General features: G+C 49.5%; 1 protein-coding gene across 1 annotated transcript in view; it reads left to right on the top strand.

Moving 5' to 3' along the window:
* Positions 1–19,562, top strand: part of LOC309556611 (uncharacterized protein) — a 72,916-nt gene that overhangs the window by 4,563 nt on the left and 48,791 nt on the right. The window contains 7 exon segments of the mRNA XM_082259047.1: positions 4,486–4,768; positions 10,738–10,851; positions 12,704–12,820; positions 13,232–14,716; positions 14,977–15,102; positions 15,552–15,674; positions 16,546–17,511. Of these exon segments, the coding sequence (XP_082115173.1) occupies positions 4,490–4,768; positions 10,738–10,851; positions 12,704–12,820; positions 13,232–14,716; positions 14,977–15,102; positions 15,552–15,674; positions 16,546–17,511 (3,210 nt within the window). The 5' untranslated portion in view covers positions 4,486–4,489.

Genomic DNA, 19,562 nt, shown 5'->3' with positions numbered 1-19,562 from the left:
GCCTTGTTAAAGAAGCTGAGGGTAAAGGTGATGGACTGGCCAAGCATGTCTCCAGACCTAAACCCTATTGAGCATCTGTGGGGAATCCTCAAACAGAAGGTGGAGGAGGGGAAGGTCTCTAACATCCACCAGCTCTGTGATGTCATCATGGGGGAGGGGAAGAGGACTCCAGTGACAACCTGTGAAGCTCTGGTGAACTCCATGCCCAAGAGGGTTAAGGCAGTGCTGGAAAATAATGGTGGCCACACAAAATATTGACACTTTGGGTCCAATATGGACATTGTCACTTAGGGGTGTACTGACTTTTGTTGCCAGCGGTTTAGACATTAATGGCTGTGCGTTGAGTTATTTTGAGGGGACAGCAAATTTACACTGTTATACAAGCTGTACACTCACTGCTTTACATTGTAGCAAAGTCTCATTTCTTCAGTGTTGTCACATGAAAAGATAGAATAAAATATTTACAAAAATGTGAGGGGTGTACTTACTTTTGTCATATACTGTATATAAATGTATAATGACAGTGGGGGGTTGGGAAGTGGAGGATTATGGGTCGGATACTCGGCATTGTTCTAGAAGTATCCACAGTCTTGTCAGTCCTGACATCTGTCAGCAGAGATCCCATCCATCATTGCAGCGCGGAGCGCGGGATGTCATTGTGCTGCGCTGCTGATTGATGACGGCGAGACTCGGACGTTATAATGAAACGTGACTTATATTGTGAGCGGTAAATCATCTGATAATGTATACGGCGTATACAGTGCGGAATATAGAATTAGACTGACAATTCCTGGGGGGCCACTGCTATTGTTAGCACCATTCCAGAGATTTTCTTCTAATGTCCCCTCCCCCACAGTCACACACTATTATTATTATACATTTATATAGCTCTGACCATATACTGTAGTGCTGTACAGAGATCACTGAGCCAATCACATCAGTCTCTGTAGCAGAGGAGCTTACACTCTAATGTCCCCCACAGTCACATCAGTCTCTGTAGCAGAGGAGCTTACACTCTAATGTCCCCTCCCCCACAGTCACATCAGTCTCTGTAGCAGAGGAGCTTACACTCTAATGTCCCCTCCCCCACAGTCACATCAGTCTCTGTACCAGAGGAGCTTACGCTCTAATGTCCCCTCCCCCACAGTCACATCAGTCTCTGTAGCAGAGGAGCTTACACTCTAATGTCCCCCACAGTCACATCAGTCTCTGTAGCAGAGGAGCTTACACTCTAATGTCCCCTCCCCCACAGTCACATCATTCTCTGTAACAGAGGAGCTTACACTCCAATGTCACCTCCCCCACAGTCACATCAGTCTCTGTACCAGAGGAGCTTACGCTCTAATGTCCCCTCCACCACAGTCACATTATTTTCTGTACCAGAGGAGCTTAAGCTCTAATGTCCCCTCCCCCACAGTCACATCAGTCTCTGTACCAGAGGAGCTTACACTCTAATGTTAGCTGTCCAGGAGGCCCTGGAACGATGCAGGGCTGCAGGCTGGGGAAAGTACCTGCTGGCATTGGATCAGGCAAAAGCTTCTGATAGAGTCAATCATGAGTACCTATGGTTGCTTCTTGGCAAGTATGGCCTGGAGGGGCAATTTATTGATTGGCTGAAGATGTTGTACAGAGGGGCTGAAAGCTTCATGCTTGTGAATGGTTGGATTGGACAGCCCTTTGAGGTTGGCTCGGGTGTGCGTCAGGGGTGTCCTTTGAGTCCTCTGCTATACGCGTTCCCAATCGATCCCTTCATCAGGAGATTAGAGTGTGGACCGTTGTGGGGGGTGCCTTTGGGCATTCCTGGTGAGCCCCCTTTGAGGGTTGTGGCCTATGCTGATGACGTGTCTGTTTTCATCTCTGGGACAGAGGAGGTGGTCTCAGTGATGGAGCAGTATGCTGAGGCATCTGGCTCAAAGATCAATCAGGATAAGAGTGAAGTTTTCTGGATGGGAGAGGAAGGCGATAGCTTTGAGCTTCCAGGCACCTTCCCAGAGCCCTGACAGGAAATTAAAGTTTTAGGCATCAAATTTGGTCCCGGCGATTACGGCCTTGCAAATTGGGAAAGCAGGCTACAAGATGCCGATGCCAAGGTTGCCAGCTGGAAGGAATGGAAACTCTCTTACAGGGAAAGGATTGACCTGATCCCAGTTTTTTTGTATGTCAGCTTTGTCTGCGTTTTGCCAGTGTCTCTCTATACAAGGATCTACAGCTGTTTTTTCCAGCTGTTATGGGGCACAAACTGAATCTCATTAAGAGGTCTGTAACCTATCTTCCCAGGTGGATGGGTGGCTTAGGTATGGTCAACCCGGTGGTATTTTTTTCTCTGATGTTTTTGAAACATAATTTTGGTAACATGCTGGCAGAGGAACCGCCTGGGTGGGTTGGTATTTTTCAGTCCTGGTTTAGGCCTTTTCTGCGAAGTTGGGAGAATGGCGGGCCAGTGAAAAGCTTGAGGCTCCATTCACACCTGGGCGTTTTTGAGTGTTTTTCAGCTCCAAAAACGCTCAAAAAAACGTTCCAAAAAGCCCAACAAGTAAAACCCCATTCATTTAAATAGCCCCTGTTCACATCTGAGCGTTTTGCAAAACGCCTGTAGCTGAAAAAACTACATGAGTTTCTTTTTGGGCTGATTACCAGCGTTTTTGATAGATGTCAATGCCTGCCTCCAAAAACGCCTGAAAAAAACGCCGTAAAATCGCTGTAAAAAACGCGGTAAAACGATACGCTCAATTGTGAATGCAGCCTGAGGGTCCGACATGGTAAGCTCCTGACTTCCGTTGCTCCATGCCTGAAGATGCTTCGGCAGTGGCGAGTGACGGCGGAGGAAATTAAGTCTCTTCCTAAGAAGGCCCTGGAGAGGAGGGTTGTTGAATCTGCCTTTAACGAGCCAATGGCCTTGAGGGATTGCCCAGGCCCTGTTATGAGGGATGGTCTGCGTTTGATTAATCTGGAGAGAATCCCTTTGAAGTTTCGGGATTTGGCCTGGCTCTCGTTCCATGGGCAACTTGAAGCATCGCTCGCCGGAGAACCATGGTTGTCCAAGAGTGGGGTGTGGCGGTGTGGAGGAGACTATGAACCATTTCTTGCTTCAGTGCCCCTTCAATATAGAAGTCTATAAGGGGGTGGGTGGGGCTCTGGGTATCCCTTTCCTTTCCCGCTTAAGTTATGCGGAGTGGTCGTACGGGTGTTTTGAGACACATCGGGATTTTGATTTCGAGACACTTTTTCTAGTTAGCTTAGTAGTCCGTTACTTCACGTGGAATGCACGGTGTCAGGTTTCCACTCGGAAAAAAGTCCTTCCTGTCGAGGTGGTGGTGCAAAACATTCTGGGTGAGGTTGGGAAGATTCAGGTTCTTGAGAAGGACAGGTGGCGGCCGGGAGCCTGGGAAAAGGTGTGGAGGAATGTCAGGTCCCCGTAGCTGCTGTCTGTCAGTCTCTGGTTGTGCGGCTTTTCTTTCTGTCCTTTTCACATCTCCTAGATTTTTATAAGAATGAATTTTTGAAAAAAGGCTGCATGCATGGGATAAATGTGTAATCATTTCTTAGCCTGAGGGGGTGTTTAGGTGGAGGTTGGGGGGGGGGGGATGGGGGTGTTTAGGTGGAGGTTGGGGGGGGATGGGGGTGTTTAGGTGGAGGTTGGGGGGGGATGGGGGTGTTTAGGTGGAGGTTGGGGGTGGGGAGGGGGTGTTTAGGTGGAGGTTGGGGGGTGGGGAGGGGGTGTTTAGGTGGAGGTTGGGGGGTGGGGAGGGGGTGTTTAGGTGGAGGTTGGGGGGTGGGGAGGGGGTGTTTAGGTGGAGGTTAGGGCTTTGTTGAGTTTAGTCATGATAGTAACAATTTTCTGTTTCTATGCTGATGTAAGCTATTTTTGTTTATATATTTATTTAATTTTGTATATATGTAAATATGTTTTTATTATGCTTGTGAGATTTTACACTCTAATGTCCCCTCAGTCTCTGTACCAGAGGAGCTTACACTCTAATGTCCCTCCCCCACAGTCACATCAGTCTCTGTACCAGAGGAGCTTACACTCTAATGTCCCTCCCCCACAGTCACATCAGTCTCTGTACCAGAGGAGCTTACACTCTAATGTCCCTCCCCCACAGTCACATCAGTCTCTGTACCAGAGGAGCTTACACTCTAATGTCCCCTCCCCCCACAGTCCCATCAGTCTCTGTACCAGAGGAGCTTACACTCTAATGTCCCCTCCCCCACAGTCACATCAGTCTCTGTACCAGAGGAGCTTACACTCTAATGTCCCCTCCCCCCACAGTCACATCAGTCTCTGTACCAGAGGAGCTTACACTCTAATGTCCCCTCCCCCCACAGACACATCAGTCTCTGTACCAGAGGAGCTTACACTCTAATGTCCCCTCCCCCACAGTCACACGCTATTATTATATAGCTCTGATATACCGCAGTGCTGTACAGACATATGACATCATAGTCCTATGAAGCTCTGACTCTCTCTCCCCCCCTCCCCCGCAGGTCCATGATGCCTCAGCGCCCGGCGGCCGGCAGCAGCAATGACCCTGAAGTGACGGACGGCTCCCGGGACAGATGGATCGGCGTGTGCGATGGGACCCGGCCAGAACCCACCCTGCTCATTGACCACACCGAATGTGGGACCGCCTCCCGCCACCCTGAGGAGGGGCCAGAGGGTGCAGGGGGCGGGCCCGGGAATAATGAGAGCTGCCCTGTACAGGATGCAGTGCCGTCTCCGTTCCCGAGGAGCCCGGAACGGGGTGAGAGCCGACACCATGAGACTCAGGTGAGAGGATGGGGTTCAGGGATAAAGCAAACCTGTCACTTCATGTTCAGTGTGCAGTCCTCAGGGGAGGGTCTGACTGACAGCTCCTCCTCCTCTGTACTACCACTCGGGTCAGCTGACTCCTGGTAAGTTTCCTCCTCCCCCTGGCTGAGCATACATCTTTATGGGAGGAGCCTAGGGTCGGTCATATTGGTCTCATAGGTCTCCGGTCAGTTTTCTCCTAAGTTCCTCCCTTGGCTTTCCTGACGGAGATTTCTATATGTGGGGTGAGCGGTGCAGGGGAGGGGCCATACAGATGGGAGGACATTGTCCAATCACATGGCTAGAGTACTCGTACAATGTGCTTTGGTGACCGGTTCACTTTACACCGGCTGTACACACCCTGAATTCTCAGCCTTGGTCTTCCCAGGCCCCCAACAAGAAATGTTTCCAGCCTTCCCGGCCCCCAACAAGAAATGTTTCCAGCCTTCCCGGGCCCCCTACAGGAAATGTTTCCAGCCTTCCCGGCCCCCAACAAGAAATGTTTCCAGCCTTCCCGGGCCCCCTACAGGAAATGTTTCCAGCCTTCCTGGCCCCCCAACAAGAAATGTTTCCAGCCCTCCCGGCCCCCAACAAGAAATGTTTCCAGCCCTCCCGGCCCCCAACAAGAAATGTTTCCAGCCCTCCCGGCCCCCAACAAGAAATGTTTCCAGCCTTCCCGGGCCCCCTACAGGAAATGTTTCCAGCCTTCCCGGGCCCCCTACAGGAAATGTTTCCAGCCCTCCTGGGCCCCCAACGGGACATATTTTCCACTCTTTGGTCCCCGGTGGAGGTGGTTTTCGGGCGATGGGCTAGCAAAAAGCCCCCCCCCCCCCCCCCGCCTTCCCCTGCCTTGTTTGTCTCATCAGATCCTGCATCTGATTTGCCTGCCGTGGACGTGAGTCACCCTGCTGATCTCCCACTCAGTAGAAACCCCCAGCTCTGCTGATCTCCCTCTCAGTAGGAACCCCCAGCTCTGCTGATCTCCCACTCAGTAGAAACCCCCAGCTCTGCTGATCTCCCACTGAGTGGGAACCCCCAGCTCTGCTGCTCCCGCACTCAATGGGAACCCCCAGGTCTACTGATCCCGCACTCAGTGGGAACCCCCAGGTCTACTGATCACGCACTCAGTGGGAACCCCCAGGTCTACTGATCACGCACTCAGTGGGAACCCCCAGGTCTACTGATCCCGCACTCAGTGGGAACCCCCAGGTCTACTGATCACGCACTCAGTGGGAACCCCCAGGTCTACTGATCCCGCACTCAGTGGGAACTCCCAGCTCTGCTGATCCCGCACTCAGTGGGAACCCCCAGCTCTGCTGATCCCCTCTCTTCTGTCCTGATTTACCTCCCGCGATATAACTCCCACATTGCACATCACGTGTGACATCTGCTAGTTTCTCTCGCTCTGGTCCCCCAGCTCTGCTGATTCTCCGCTGCTCAGTCCTCTCTCAGGTTCCCGCTCACCTTCCTGCTTCTTCCCACTGCACACTAGATGTGACGTCTGCACCAGACACTCCCAGAATATATACACCAGACACTCCCAGAATATATACACCAGACACTCCCAGAATATATACACATGGACCGGGAATGACTGCTGATGGCGTCTTTCCGGTTCTCTTGTTGGATTCCCAGTGCATCCTGGGAAATCTCATACCTGCAATACCTCCAAAGCGAAGCTAAAGCTGAATAAAAGCCCCTCTAAAGCTGCGGGTGCTGTTAGCGAGCGCTGTCATAGACTTCTATGGGGGATAGGAAATGCTTTTAAGCACTAAGAAAGTGACACAGGAGTATTTGGAAGCGAACGCAACATGTGACCAGGACTGCAGGGACCATTTTATTAAGTGGGAGGAGCCTTGATTGGCATTCAGAGCGCTTCAAAAAAGGGTCTCCCCTGCCACATAGGAACCCCTTAATGCGTTGCTGCATTGGGGTGTTAGAAAGAATTAGTAGCAACACATGGAATGCCTGCAGCGTGCCAACGCATGCATTACCACAAAGCAAGGATGTCATTGGTCCTTCATTCTACGAGGATTGCTGCTTGCAACCCAAACTTTCTCCAGGCGTACCGATTGACCCCCCACCCCCAACCTGCGCACCCCACCGCCGCATTTCCAGCCGACCTCTGCGTGTCATTGAAGAGATGCTGATAAATGGGCTCAATGATGGATGTGGTCACATGACCTCTGATAACAAAGAAGACCAACCGACAGATGATGACGAATGACCCGGCCAGGTGTCCTCCGCCAGTCTGAGAGCAATAAAGATAGAAAAATGTTCCCTGCCTGATGGGTGGGGGCTGGGGGGGTTCTCATCAATCTTCACTCCCAGGAAAGTGACCTGGAGGGCCAACTTTCTGTATTCTATTTATTTTCTATTATTAGATTTTATCAATTATTATTTTATGGTTTTTATGCATTTGTGTTATTATTTATGTATTTTGTTTATTTTTTTTTAATTTATTTATATTTTATTTAATGTATTTAATTTGTTTCATAAGTTTTTATACATTTTTTTTTTTATATGGTTTTTATTTATGTTTTATATATAGTTTACATAGTCTGATTAACAAAAGACACAAGTCCATCTAGTACAACCAATAGAAGGAAAAAAAATACAATCCTATACCCACTATTATTTTATATTTATGTATTTTATTTTTTTATCGTTTTTGGGCTTTCTTTTTTGTTTTTAATGTATTTTTATTTGTTTCATTTTTTTCTGCTTTATTTCTTTCGTTTTAATTTATGTATTTTTATTATTTATATGTTGTCTTTTGTTTCATTTTATTTATTTTTTTTATATATTACATGTTTTTCTTTTCAATTTATTAATTTTTTTATTTGTATGTTTTTTATTTATATTTTGTCTTTTATTTTTTATGTATTTTATTGTTTTTGTTTATTATTTATATTTCGTCTTTTAATATATTTTTTTATGTTTCATTTTACTTTATTTTTTTTTTCAATTTTATATTTTTGTTTTTTTATTTTTATTTTTGTTTTTTTGTTTTGTCTTTTTATTTTTTATGTATTTTATTTCTTGTATCTATTTTATTATTTTTTTATTTATATTCTGTCTTTTATTTTTAACATATTTTGTTTAATTTTTATTTTTTTTATATTTTATTTTCAATTTATTCTATGTTTTTGTATGTTTTTTTTTATGTTTTTTTGTTTTTTTTTATTATTTTCTTGTTTTTTTTTTTATTATTTTCTTTTTTTTATGTATTTCATTTTTTTAGTTTAATGTATTTTATTTCAATTTATTAATTTTATATTTGGATATAAAATATATTTATATTCGTTTTTTTTTTTTTTTTTTGGGGGGGGGGGGTTCTGTTCTGGTCTTATTTATTTATGTATTTGTTTCATTTTAAATATTTACATATTTTTTCATTTTAAATATTCTTTATGTATTTATTTTAATGTATGTATTGTATATTTGTTTTTTATTTATAGTTTGTCTTTTATCTTTCATGCATTTTATTGTCTTGTAATTGTATTTTATATTTCATGTGTTTATTTTATAGTATGTGGGGGAGGGGGGGTTATATTTTATATTGGGAGTTTATACTGGTAATGTGCGGAGTTTCTGTTTGATGGGTCGGGAGCAGATTTTAAAAAGCGTGCTGAGCGTCCTGGAAATAAGCGCCAGCCAATCGGGCGCTCCCCTCCTCTGCCTGCTATCCTTGGCTGATGCCGGGGGATGGGAATATTTCCCAGCATGCTCTGCCTGCGGATGATCCCGTTGGGTGAGTGAGAAGTCAGCGTTCGCCGTCTCCTCTCATCATTTCATCCTGCCTCTCTTGTTTCCATGGCGACCATCGGCCAGCCATCTTCCCCGTGTGACGGGACATGTAAGTGGCAGGCTGGTCACATTAGTGTCAGCGTCTCGCGCCGGACTCCGGAGAACGCGCCATGCTCATCGCTGAGCTCCCGTCTACGCCGCCGCGCCGGGGTGAGCCCGCTGACCGCCTGTTCGGGGAAGTGATCCCAGCGTGCGATGATTATACGCCGTGCTTCTGTTTTACAGGACGATGTGCCGTCTGCGAGCGACCGTTCCCTTCCCCCGGACTCACCGCGCGCTCAGACCGGATCGCCCAATCCCCCGGACTCACCGCACGCTCAGACTGGACCGCCCCGTCCCCCGGACTCACCGCATGCTCAGACTGGACTGCCCCGTCCCCCAGACTCTCCGCACGCTGAGATCGGACTGGCCCGTCCCCCGGACTCACCGCACGCTCAGATCGGATCGCCCCGTCCCCCGGACTCACCGCACACTCGGATCGGACCGTCCTGTCCCCCGGACTCACCGCGTGCTCAGATAGCACCGCCCCGTCCCCCGGACTCACCGCGTGCTCAGATCGGACCGCCCCGTCCCCCGGACTCACCGCATGCTCAGACTGGACTGCCCCGTCCCCCAGACTCTCCGCACGCTCAGATAGCACCGCCCCGTCCCCCGGACTCACCGCACGCTCAGATCGGATCGCCCCGTCCCCCGGACTCACCGCACGCTCAGATCGGATCGCCCCGTCCCCCGGACTCACCGCACACTCGGATCGGACCGTCCTGTCCCCCGGACTCACCGCGTGCTCAGATAGCACCGCCCCGTCCCCCGGACTCACCGCGTGCTCAGATCGGACCGCCCCGTCCCCCGGACTCACCGCATGCTCAGACTGGACTGCCCCGTCCCCCAGACTCTCCGCACGCTCAGATAGCACCGCCCCGTCCCCCGGACTCACCGCACGCTCAGATCGGATCGCCCCGTCCCCCGGACTCACCGCACGCTCAGATCGGATCGCCCCGTCCCCCGGACTCACCGCACGCTCGGATCGGATCGCCCCGTCCCCCGGACTCACCGCACACTCGGATCGGACCGTCCTGTCCCCCGGACTCACCGCGTGCTCAGATCGGACCGCCCCGTCCCCCGGACTCACCGCGTGCTCAGATCGGACCGCCCCATCCCCCGGACTCACCGCGCGCTCAGATCGGACCGCCCCGTCCCTTGGACTCACCGCACACTCGGATCGGACCGTCCCTTCCCCCGGACTCACCGCACGCTCAGATCGGACCGCCCCGTCCCCCGGACTCACCGCACGCTCAGATCGGACCGCCCCGTCCCCCGGACTCACCGCAAGCTCAGATAGCACCGCCCCGTCCCCCGGACTCACCGCAAGCTCAGATAGCACCGCCCCGTCCCCCGGACTCACCGCGCGCTCAGATCGGACCGCTCAATCCCCCGGACTCACCGCACGCTCAGATCGGACCGCCCCGTCCCCCGGACTCACCGCACGCTCAGATAGCACCGCCCTGTCCCCCGGACTCACCGCGCGCTCAAATAGCACAGGTAAGTGATTATCCTGCTTGTACTCAGTGAAGTCATCTGCATTACTTTACTAAAACTTGAAGTGTTTAAAATATTGTACCCCCGGCATCCCTCTCGACGTGCGGAAATTTTACCCCCCGGCATCCCTCTCGACGTGCGGAAATTGTAGCCCCCGCATCCCTCTAGGCGTGCGGAAATTGTAGCCCCCGCATCCCTCTAGGCGTGCGGAAATTGTAGCCCCGGCATCCCTCTAGATGTGATAGATTAGATTGTACCCCCCCCCCCCCACATCCCTCTAGGCGTGCAATAGAGATTGTACCCCCCCCCCCCCCCCAGCATCGCTCTAGGCGTGCCGAAATTGTACCCCCGACATCCCTCTAGATGTGATATATTGTACCCCCCCAGCATCTCTCTAGGCGTGCAATAGAGATTGTACCCCCGGCATCCCTTGAGCCTATCGCAGAGCAGGGAGAGGAGGATTATGGAATACCCTGTTTATATACAGAGTATTGTTGACATGGCTGCAAAGAGATTTATTTTTTATCTGTACTGAACTTATTGATTGTTCCCCAGCCCCCGCGGTATAATGCTGACTACACTTTATGGTTGTGTCTCTGCAGGCTGTGGACCCCCAAAAAACGACCTATCGTCTCTCATCTGCCACCCCCTCTTCACATGTGTCTCCGTGCAGCACACAGACCACGGTTGTCACCCCGCAGCCAGGAGTCAGTCAGGTGAGTGTTCTGCATGAGATATGATGGTGCTTTGTGAACACTGAGAAGGTGGTGATGGTGGTTGGTGAACACTGAGAAGGTGATGATGGTGATTGGTGAACACTGAGAAGGTGATGGTGGTGGTTGGTGAACACTGAGAAGGTGATGATGGTGGTTGGTGAACACTGAGAAGGTGATGGTGATTGGTGAACACTGAGAAGGTGGTGATGGTGGTTGGTGAACACTGAGAAGGTGATGATGGTGATTGGTGAACACTGAGAAGGTGATAGTGGTGGTTGGTGAACACTGAGAAGGTGATGAATGTTGTTGGTGAACACTAAGAAGGTGATGGTGGTGGTTGGTGAACATTGAGAAGGTGGTGATGATGGTTGGTGAACACTGAGATGGTGGTGGTTGGTGAACCGTTAGAAGGTGATGATGGTGATTGGTGAACACTGAGAAGGTGATGATGGTGGTTGGTGAACCGTTAGAAGGTGATGGTGGTGGTTGGTGAACGTTTAGAAGATGGTGGTTGGTGAACACTGAGAAGGGGATGGTGGTGGTTGGTGAACACTGAGAAGGGGATGGTGGTGGTGGTTGGTGAACACTGAGAAGGGGATGATGGTGGTGGTTGATGAACACTGAGAAGGTGGTGGTGGTTGGTGAACATTGAGATGGTGGTGGTGGTTGGTGAACTGTTAGAAGGTGATGATGCTGGTTGGCGAACACTGAGAAGGTGATGAATGTTGTTGGTGAACACTGAGAAGGTGATGATGGTGGTTGGTGAACACTGAGAAGGTGATGGTGGTGGTTGGTGAACACTGAGAAGGTGATGGTTGGTGAAGCGTTAGACGGTGATGATGGTGATTGGTGAACACTGAGAAGGGGTTGAAGGGGGTTGGTGAACACTGAGAAGGTGATGAATGTTGTTGGCAAACACTGTGCAGGGTACCTTTGTGATATGCAGTTGACTGGCCTTTAGTACACGCCGATGTCTCTCAGTATCATCTCTGTGGTGGTGGTGGTTGGTGAACACTGAGAAGGGGATTACAGTGGTTGGTGAACACTGAGAAGGTGGTGATGATGGTTGGTGAACACTGAGATGGTGGTGGTGGTGGTTGGTGAACCGTTAGAAGGTGATGGTGGTGGTTGGCGATCACTGAGAAGGGGATGGTGGTGGTTGGTGAACACTGATAAGGTGATGGTGGTGGTTGGTGAACACTGAGAAGGTGATGGTTGGTGAACACTGAGATGGTGGTTGGTGAACACTGAGAAGGTGATGGTGGTGGTTGGTGAACACTGAGAAGGTGATGGTTGGTGAACACTGAGATGGTGGTTGGTGAACACTGAGAAGGTGGTGGTTGGTGAACACTGAGAAGGGGATGGTGGTGGTTGGTGAACACTGAGAAGGTGATGGTGGTGGTTGGTGAACACTGAGAAGGTGATGGTGGTGGTTGGTGAACACTGAGAAGGTGATGGTGGTGGTTGGTGAACACTGAGAAGGGGATGACGGTGGTTGTTGAACACAGAGAAGGTGATGGTTGGTGAACACTGAGATGGTGGTTGGTGAACACTGAGAAGGTGATGGTGGTTGGTGAACACTGAGATGGTGGTTGGTGAAGCGTTAGACGGTGATGATGGTGATTGGTGAACACTGAGAAGGTGATGATGGTGATTGGTGAACACTGAGAAGGTGATGATGGTGATTGGTGAACACTGAGAAGGTGATGATGGTGGTTGGTGAACACTGAGAAGGTGATGAATGTTGTTGGCGAACACTGTGCAGGGTACCTTTGTGATATGCAGTTGACTGGCCTTTAGTACACGCCGATGTCTCTCAGTATCATCTCTGATACTTTTCGCACATTTCCAGCAGATTGTCCTGAATTTCCGGGAGCAGGGTGATGGACTCGCACTGGAGGGCGTGCCCCCTGAAGCTGTGTCTCCGTGTCATGGAGGATGCCACGTGTCACAACGAGTGGCCAAGCAGGTACGGGGCCACAGATGAAGGGGTGGAGAGTTTGTGGTTCAGCCTGTTGATTTTATGTAGTGGAGGTTGGAGGCTGCTGGCGGAACACGAATACGAATATTAAGGGGGAAATCCGATTGCTTTAGGCCAGATGACCACGGGTGCATGAGGCCATACAACGTAAATTGCAGGCCCTGAAGACAACTGCAGCGTACAACCATCCAATAGTAATTAGTGTTGTAGTTGTATGCAGGTTATACCCTATACTAGGGGGGGAGGGGGTCATTCTCAATGACCCAGAGAGGAGGAGTGTTACATTTTCAGCACCTAATCTGTTCAGTTACTGGGATGGTGGTGGTGGAGTAGCGGGGTAAAGAATTGGTTGGTCTCTCAGGTTGTACTTTTTATCATTTATTTTATCTCTTTTTTTAGATTGTTCTCATCTTTGTGAATCAGCCCTGTGAGTCAGCCAAGCCAACGTCTTCCAGATTATGTGGAGGTCCCACCTGTACCGTGAACGCCAGTACCCAGACCAGTGGTGGCATGTGTCACATGTGTTGTCTGCATTCTGACAGACGTTCTCCATCCAAGTCACCTCATCGGTTTGTACGGAATCAGAGCTGCGGCACACAGACTGAGTGTGGTAGAAGACATGAAATACCTGAACGCTTTCCAGTCCATTCGAATGTTTCACCCATGTCACACCTGGTGTCCCAGCTGACATCCAATCCCAGTCTGACTGAATGTACACACAGAGTACCGGAGCTCTGTTCATCTTCACGTTATGCACAAACGATACCCCAGGAGGAGGAGGGAGCACCGGGGCTGGCCTTCAAACGGGAGCAGGGAATACCGACTCCTTCCTCCAGTCCAGATGCTTCTTCTGAGTCATGTCTCAGCCCTGCGGACGCACTGACCAATAGTTGGGCAGACAAAACCAGGAAGCGTGTACTTCCAGTCCTGGAGACGCAGGACCCACCAGACCACTGTCTGGTCTACGACCGATCTTCACTCTTCAGCTGTCAGACCAAAGTGTCCAATGGATCAAGGGATCTCACCGATTCACCCTATGACTCCTCTACCTCCTGTCCACCTGCAACATACAAAGAGACACAACTGTCTAGCGAGGAGCCCATGGAAACCACCACCTCTGATGACCAAACTGCTGGAAGACATGGCGACCTAAACCAACAACTACCTTCCGAGAAATCCATCGAAATCACCATCTTTGAAGAAAAAACTGATAGGATACATGAAGAACTGAACCATCAACTGTCTATTGAAAAACCCATGGAAACCACCAACTCTGATGGCCAAACTGCTGGAAGACATGGCGACCTGACCCAACAACTGTCTATTGAAAAACCCATGGAAACCACCAACTCTGATGGCCAAACTGCTGGAAGACATGGCGACCTGACCCAACAACTGTCTATTGAAAAACGCATGGAAACCACCAACTCTGATGGCCAAACTGCTGGAAGACATGACGACCTAAACCAACAACTGTCTATTGAAAAACCCATGGAAACCACCAACTCTGATGGCCAAACTGCTGGAAGACATGGTGACCTGAACCAACAAATGTCTATTGAGAAACTCATTGAAAAAACCACCTCTGATGTCCAAACTGCTGAAATACACAGCGACCTGAACCAACAATCATCTATTGAAAAACCCATGGAAACCACCACCTCTGATGAAGAAACTGCTAGAATACATGCCAACCTGAACCAACAACCTTTTAGTGAGGAAGCCACTGAAATCCCCTCATTTCATGGCCAAACTGCTCAAAAACATTGCGACCATCTCCTCCGTACATCCCCCCACATACCCCGCTCCCACACTGACCAATCCAAGGAAGGTCCATGTGTCCCCGGAAAAAGGCCTCCAGGCTTAAGGGTAGAAAACCTAAAGGTAAGAGTTTATATCTACCAGACTGCTTGGTGTTCCTGGGGGGATGTGTAGATGAGGTGGGTGGAAGATGCTTTGAGCAAAGGGGGGGGGGGGCGTAGGCAGGGAGGCAAGCATTGGCTGTGAGGTACGGTGGGTAACGGGAGCTGCTGTGACCAGGTGGGAAGACTCAGCTTTGTCCCCCTGGTTTAGGATTGTTGTGGTTGTAAAATGTGCTCCTGAGGATTATTTCCATGCATTATATGAGTTGTGCCTGTTTCCAGATTACCGATGACCCCACATTGAAGAGCCTCGGTAGAGGTGAACCAGAACACCCTTCATGTTCCTCTCCATCCAATCACAGCCAGACGTTGTGCGGAACTTCCTGTCTATCGCCATCTTTAAGCCAGGTATCCAAGCTCCTTTCCTCAATCACGTTCAAATTCAGCTAAAACCTTTTTATTTATTTTAGCGTAGAGCGGGGGAAGGGTTGAAGCCTCTGTCGGGTGTCCCTCTCAGGAATATTCCTCTTGGCTTCCATCAGGACAGGAAGTGAGAGTAAATCTCTCCAATGGGGTCTTAGAAACAAATACCTTCCTTATGCTATCCAAATAATTTGGTTGAATTTGAGGTCCTGAGTAGTATTGATCTTTTCTTCCTGTGTGGCACATAACCTCCTGAGGCTGCAGTGACCCGCCTGAGGCTGCAGTGACCCGCCTGAGGCTGCAGTGACCCGCCTGAGGCTGCAGTGACCCGCCTGAGGCTGCAGTGACCCGCCTGAGGCTGCAGTGACCCGCCTGTTGGAGGTCCCTTAGCAGAAGGCTTTCCTCACTGACAGTCTTGTCTATTCTCTTTTCAGTACTTGGATAACCTGCTGGAACAGCACAGGATGTCTCTGGATGAACCTGTCCATCACCAGAAGAGCCCATCCTCCACTTCCTTCCCAGATTCCTGTGCTCCATCCCAGCCTCATGTCCGACAGGTGAGTCCTCTCTGCCTGTCTCTGTTCCAAACCCTCCAATGGTCCTTCCTGAGTCTCTGCACTCGTTCTCAGCCTCATGTCTGACAGGTAAGTCCCCTCTGCCTGTCCCCTCCGCTCTAGTCCCTGCCATGGTTCTTTCTGAGCCCCTTCACTCTTCCCCAGCTTTAAGTCCAACATGTGAGTACCCTCAGCTATAGACCCACCCGTCTTCTTCTCCAGGTCCCTAAGCTCCACCCCAGCCTCATGTCTGATAGGTGAGTCCCCTCTGCTCATCCCTCCATTGTAGACCCTCCCATGCTCCTCCCTGTTTCCCTGTGCTCCTCCCCAGCCTCATGTCTGATAGGTGAGTCCCCTTTGCTTATCCCTCAATTGTAGACCCTCCCATGCTCCTCTCCATTTCCCTGTGCTCCACCCCAGCCTCATGGCTGACAGGTGAGTCCCCTCTGCTTATCCCTCCATTGTAGACCCTCCCATGCTCCTCCCTGTTTCCCTGTGCTCCACCCCAGCCTCATGTCTGACAGGTGAGTCCCCTCTGCTGTAGACCCTCCCATGCTCCCCCCTGTGCTCCACCCCAGCCTCATGTCTGTCAGGTGAGTCCCCTCTTCTCATCCCTCCTCTGCAGACCCTCCCATGCTCCTCTCCAGCCTCATGTCTGACGGATGAGCCCCCTCCTCTTTAGACCCTCCCATGCTCCTCCCTGTTTCCCTGTGCTCCACCCCAGCCCCAATTCCTACAGGCAAGTCCCCCCTGCTGTAGACCCTCCCATGCTCCCCCCATTTACTTGTGCTCCACCCCAGCTTCATGTCCGACAGGCATGTCCTCTCTTCCCTTCCCAGTATCTGAGTGACTCCATTTCCTTATTTTTTTTTAGATCATATTGAATTTCCTGGAGAAGGAGAGCAGGCCAGTCAACGCAGATGTCTCCAGCGGAACGTCGTCTCCATTAAAGATGATGGCAGGGAATCGGAATATCTTCCACCCTGCTGGTGACCAATCATCTTCATTGTCAGAGAGCCTTGGCACAGCATTAATTACAAACATGCCAGGTGATCAGGATGTGAATAAACCTGACAATTCTGAAGACCTGTCATCCTCAGTATTACCAAACACAGCAGGAGATCCGGGTGTCCCCGAGCCAAGGAACGGGAGTGACATGTCCTCTTCTGAACAATTATCAAGCAAGCCATTGAATCAGGATGTCAGCAGTCCCGGCACTGCACGCGATGCATTATCTTTATTAATAACCAGCATGGCTGTGAATCAGGATGTCCCTGAACCTGGTAGCAGTAAAAACTCTCCTTCAGCATTACTGAGCGGGGCAGCTAGTCAGGATGTCCCCAGGCCAGGTGACTTGTCATTGTCGGAATTAACGCACAAACCAGAGAATCCTGATGTAGCTGCTCCTGTCACCTCCATTATCTCCTCATCTTCTGCCTTAATGAACGACAAGCCAGTTCACCAGGATATCCCCAGTCCTCAGGATTCCCCATCTTCTGCAGTATTAAGCGAACCAGAGCGTCAGGATTTTCTCAGTTCTGGCTCTGCTAGCGACTCTTCTTTACAAACGACAAGCATGTCAGTGACTCAGGATGTCTCCAGTACTGGTACACCCGCTTCTGACTCTCATTCAGTATTACCAAGCAGGCCAGTGATTCAGGATATCCCTGGTGCTGCTGACTCTATATTAAGCTTGCCATTGACTCGGGATATTTATGGCGCTGACACTTTTGCACACACTGGATCTTCTCAGATTACAAACATACCAGTCAGTAAGGATGTCCCTGAGACCGGCACATCATCTTCTCTTTTAATAAGGAGCCGTCCCCAGGAAGATCAGGTCAGTCTGCAAGGGGAGGTTTGTGGGGGGGGGGGGGGGGGGTTCTGCCATGAAACAGATCCCTGTGTTAGAAGCCTCTGATGGAAGCTGTGATTGGGTTCCGGTTCCCGGGCTCCTCGGCAGCCCTGGAAGGGGGTTCAGTTAAGTGACACTCTTGTGTGGTATGGTGCCAGCTGATTGGAAAAAAGCCAACGTGGTACCAATATTTAAAAAAGGGCCGAGATATATCCCGGGTAACTATAGGCCGGTCAGCCTAACATCAATAGTCTGCAAGATTTTGGAGGGGATGTTAAGGGACCACATACAAGACTTTAGTAATGAAAACGGTATTATAAGTAGTAATCAGCATGGATTCATGAAAAATCGTTCTTGCCAAACCAATCTATTAACCTTCTATGATGAAGTGAGCTGCCACCTAGATAAAGGTAAGCCTGTGGATGTGGTGTATCTGGATAAAGGAAGGTCTGTGGATGTGGTGTATCTAGATAAAGGTAAGCCTGTGGATGTGGTGTATCTGGACTTTGCAAAGGCCTTTGACACCGTTCCCCACAAACGCTTACTGTACAAACTAAGGAAGGTAGGTATGGACCATAGGGTGAGTACCTGGATAGAGAACTGGCTCCAGGGGAGAGTCCAGAGGGTGGTGATTAATGGGGAGTACTCGGATTGGGCGGGTGTGGAAAGTGGGGTCCCCCAAGGTTCTGTCCTGGGACCAATCCGGTTTAATTTATTCATAAATGATCTAGAGGAGGGGATATCTAGTACAATCTCAGTATTTGCGGATGATACTAAATTAGGTATGCCAATATCTTCTATGCAGGATGTGGAAACCTTACAAGCGGACCTGAACAAAATAACGGGGTGGGCAACTACATGGCAGATGAGGTTTAATGTTGAAAAATGTAAAGTAATGCACTTGAGGGCCAGAAACCAGAAAGCAAGCTACTCACTGGGGGGGAACCTCTGGGTGAGTCTAGGATGGAAAAGAATCTGGGGGTACTGGTAGACAACAGGCTTGGCAGTGGCATGCAATGCCAAGCTGCTGCAAGCAAAGCCAACAGAATACTGGGATGTATAAAAAAGGGGATTCACTCCAGAAATAAAGAGATTATTCTCCCGCTCTACAAGACTCTGGTCCGGCCACATCTGGAGTATGCTGTCCAGTTCTGGGCACCGGTCCTCAGGAAGCATGTGCTGGAACTGGAGAGAGTCCAGAGAAGGGCAACAAAAATAATTAGGGGAATGGAGGACATCAGCTATGAGGAAAGACTACAAGCACTGAACCTATTCTCTCTGGAGAAAAGACGATTGAGGGGGGATATGATATCAATGTACAAATACTGTACTGGCGACCCTAGCATAAGGAACAAACTATTCAGAGAAAGGGAATACAATAAGACACGTGGCCACTCACTAAAACTAGAGGAAAGGCGGTTTAACCTTAAAATACGTAAGGGGTTCTTCACTGTCAAAGCAGTAAGGATGTGGAATTCTCTTCCACAAGCAGTGGTATCAGCAGGGAGCATCGATAGTTTAAAAAAACTATTAGATGGGCACCTTAAAGACCACAACATACAGGGGGTATACATTGTACAACATACAGGGGTTATACATTGTACAACATACAGGGGAATACAATGTACAACATACAGGGGAATACAATGTACAACATACAGGGGAATACAATGTACAACATACAGGGGTATACAATGTACAACATACAGGGGGTATACAATGTACAACATACAGGGGTATACTATGTACGACATACAGGGGTATACAATGTACAACATACAGGGGGTATACAATGTACAACATACAGGAGTATATAATGTACAACATACAGGGTTATACAATGTACAACATACAGGGTTATACAATGTACAACATACAGGGGTATACAATGTACAACATACAGGGGTATACAATGTACAACATACAGGGGGTATACAATGTACGACATACAGGGGTATACATTGTACGACATACAGGGGTATACAATGTACAACATACAGGGGTATACAATGTACAACATACAGGGGGTATACAAT

The sequence above is a fragment of the Pelophylax lessonae genome (genome assembly GCF_965119305.1).
Source record: "Pelophylax lessonae genome assembly, chromosome: 5".
In the NCBI taxonomy this organism is placed as follows: domain Eukaryota; kingdom Metazoa; phylum Chordata; class Amphibia; order Anura; family Ranidae; genus Pelophylax; species Pelophylax lessonae.
The sequence above is the reverse complement of the archived record's forward strand: the minus strand, read 5'-3'. Positions and strand labels throughout refer to the sequence as shown.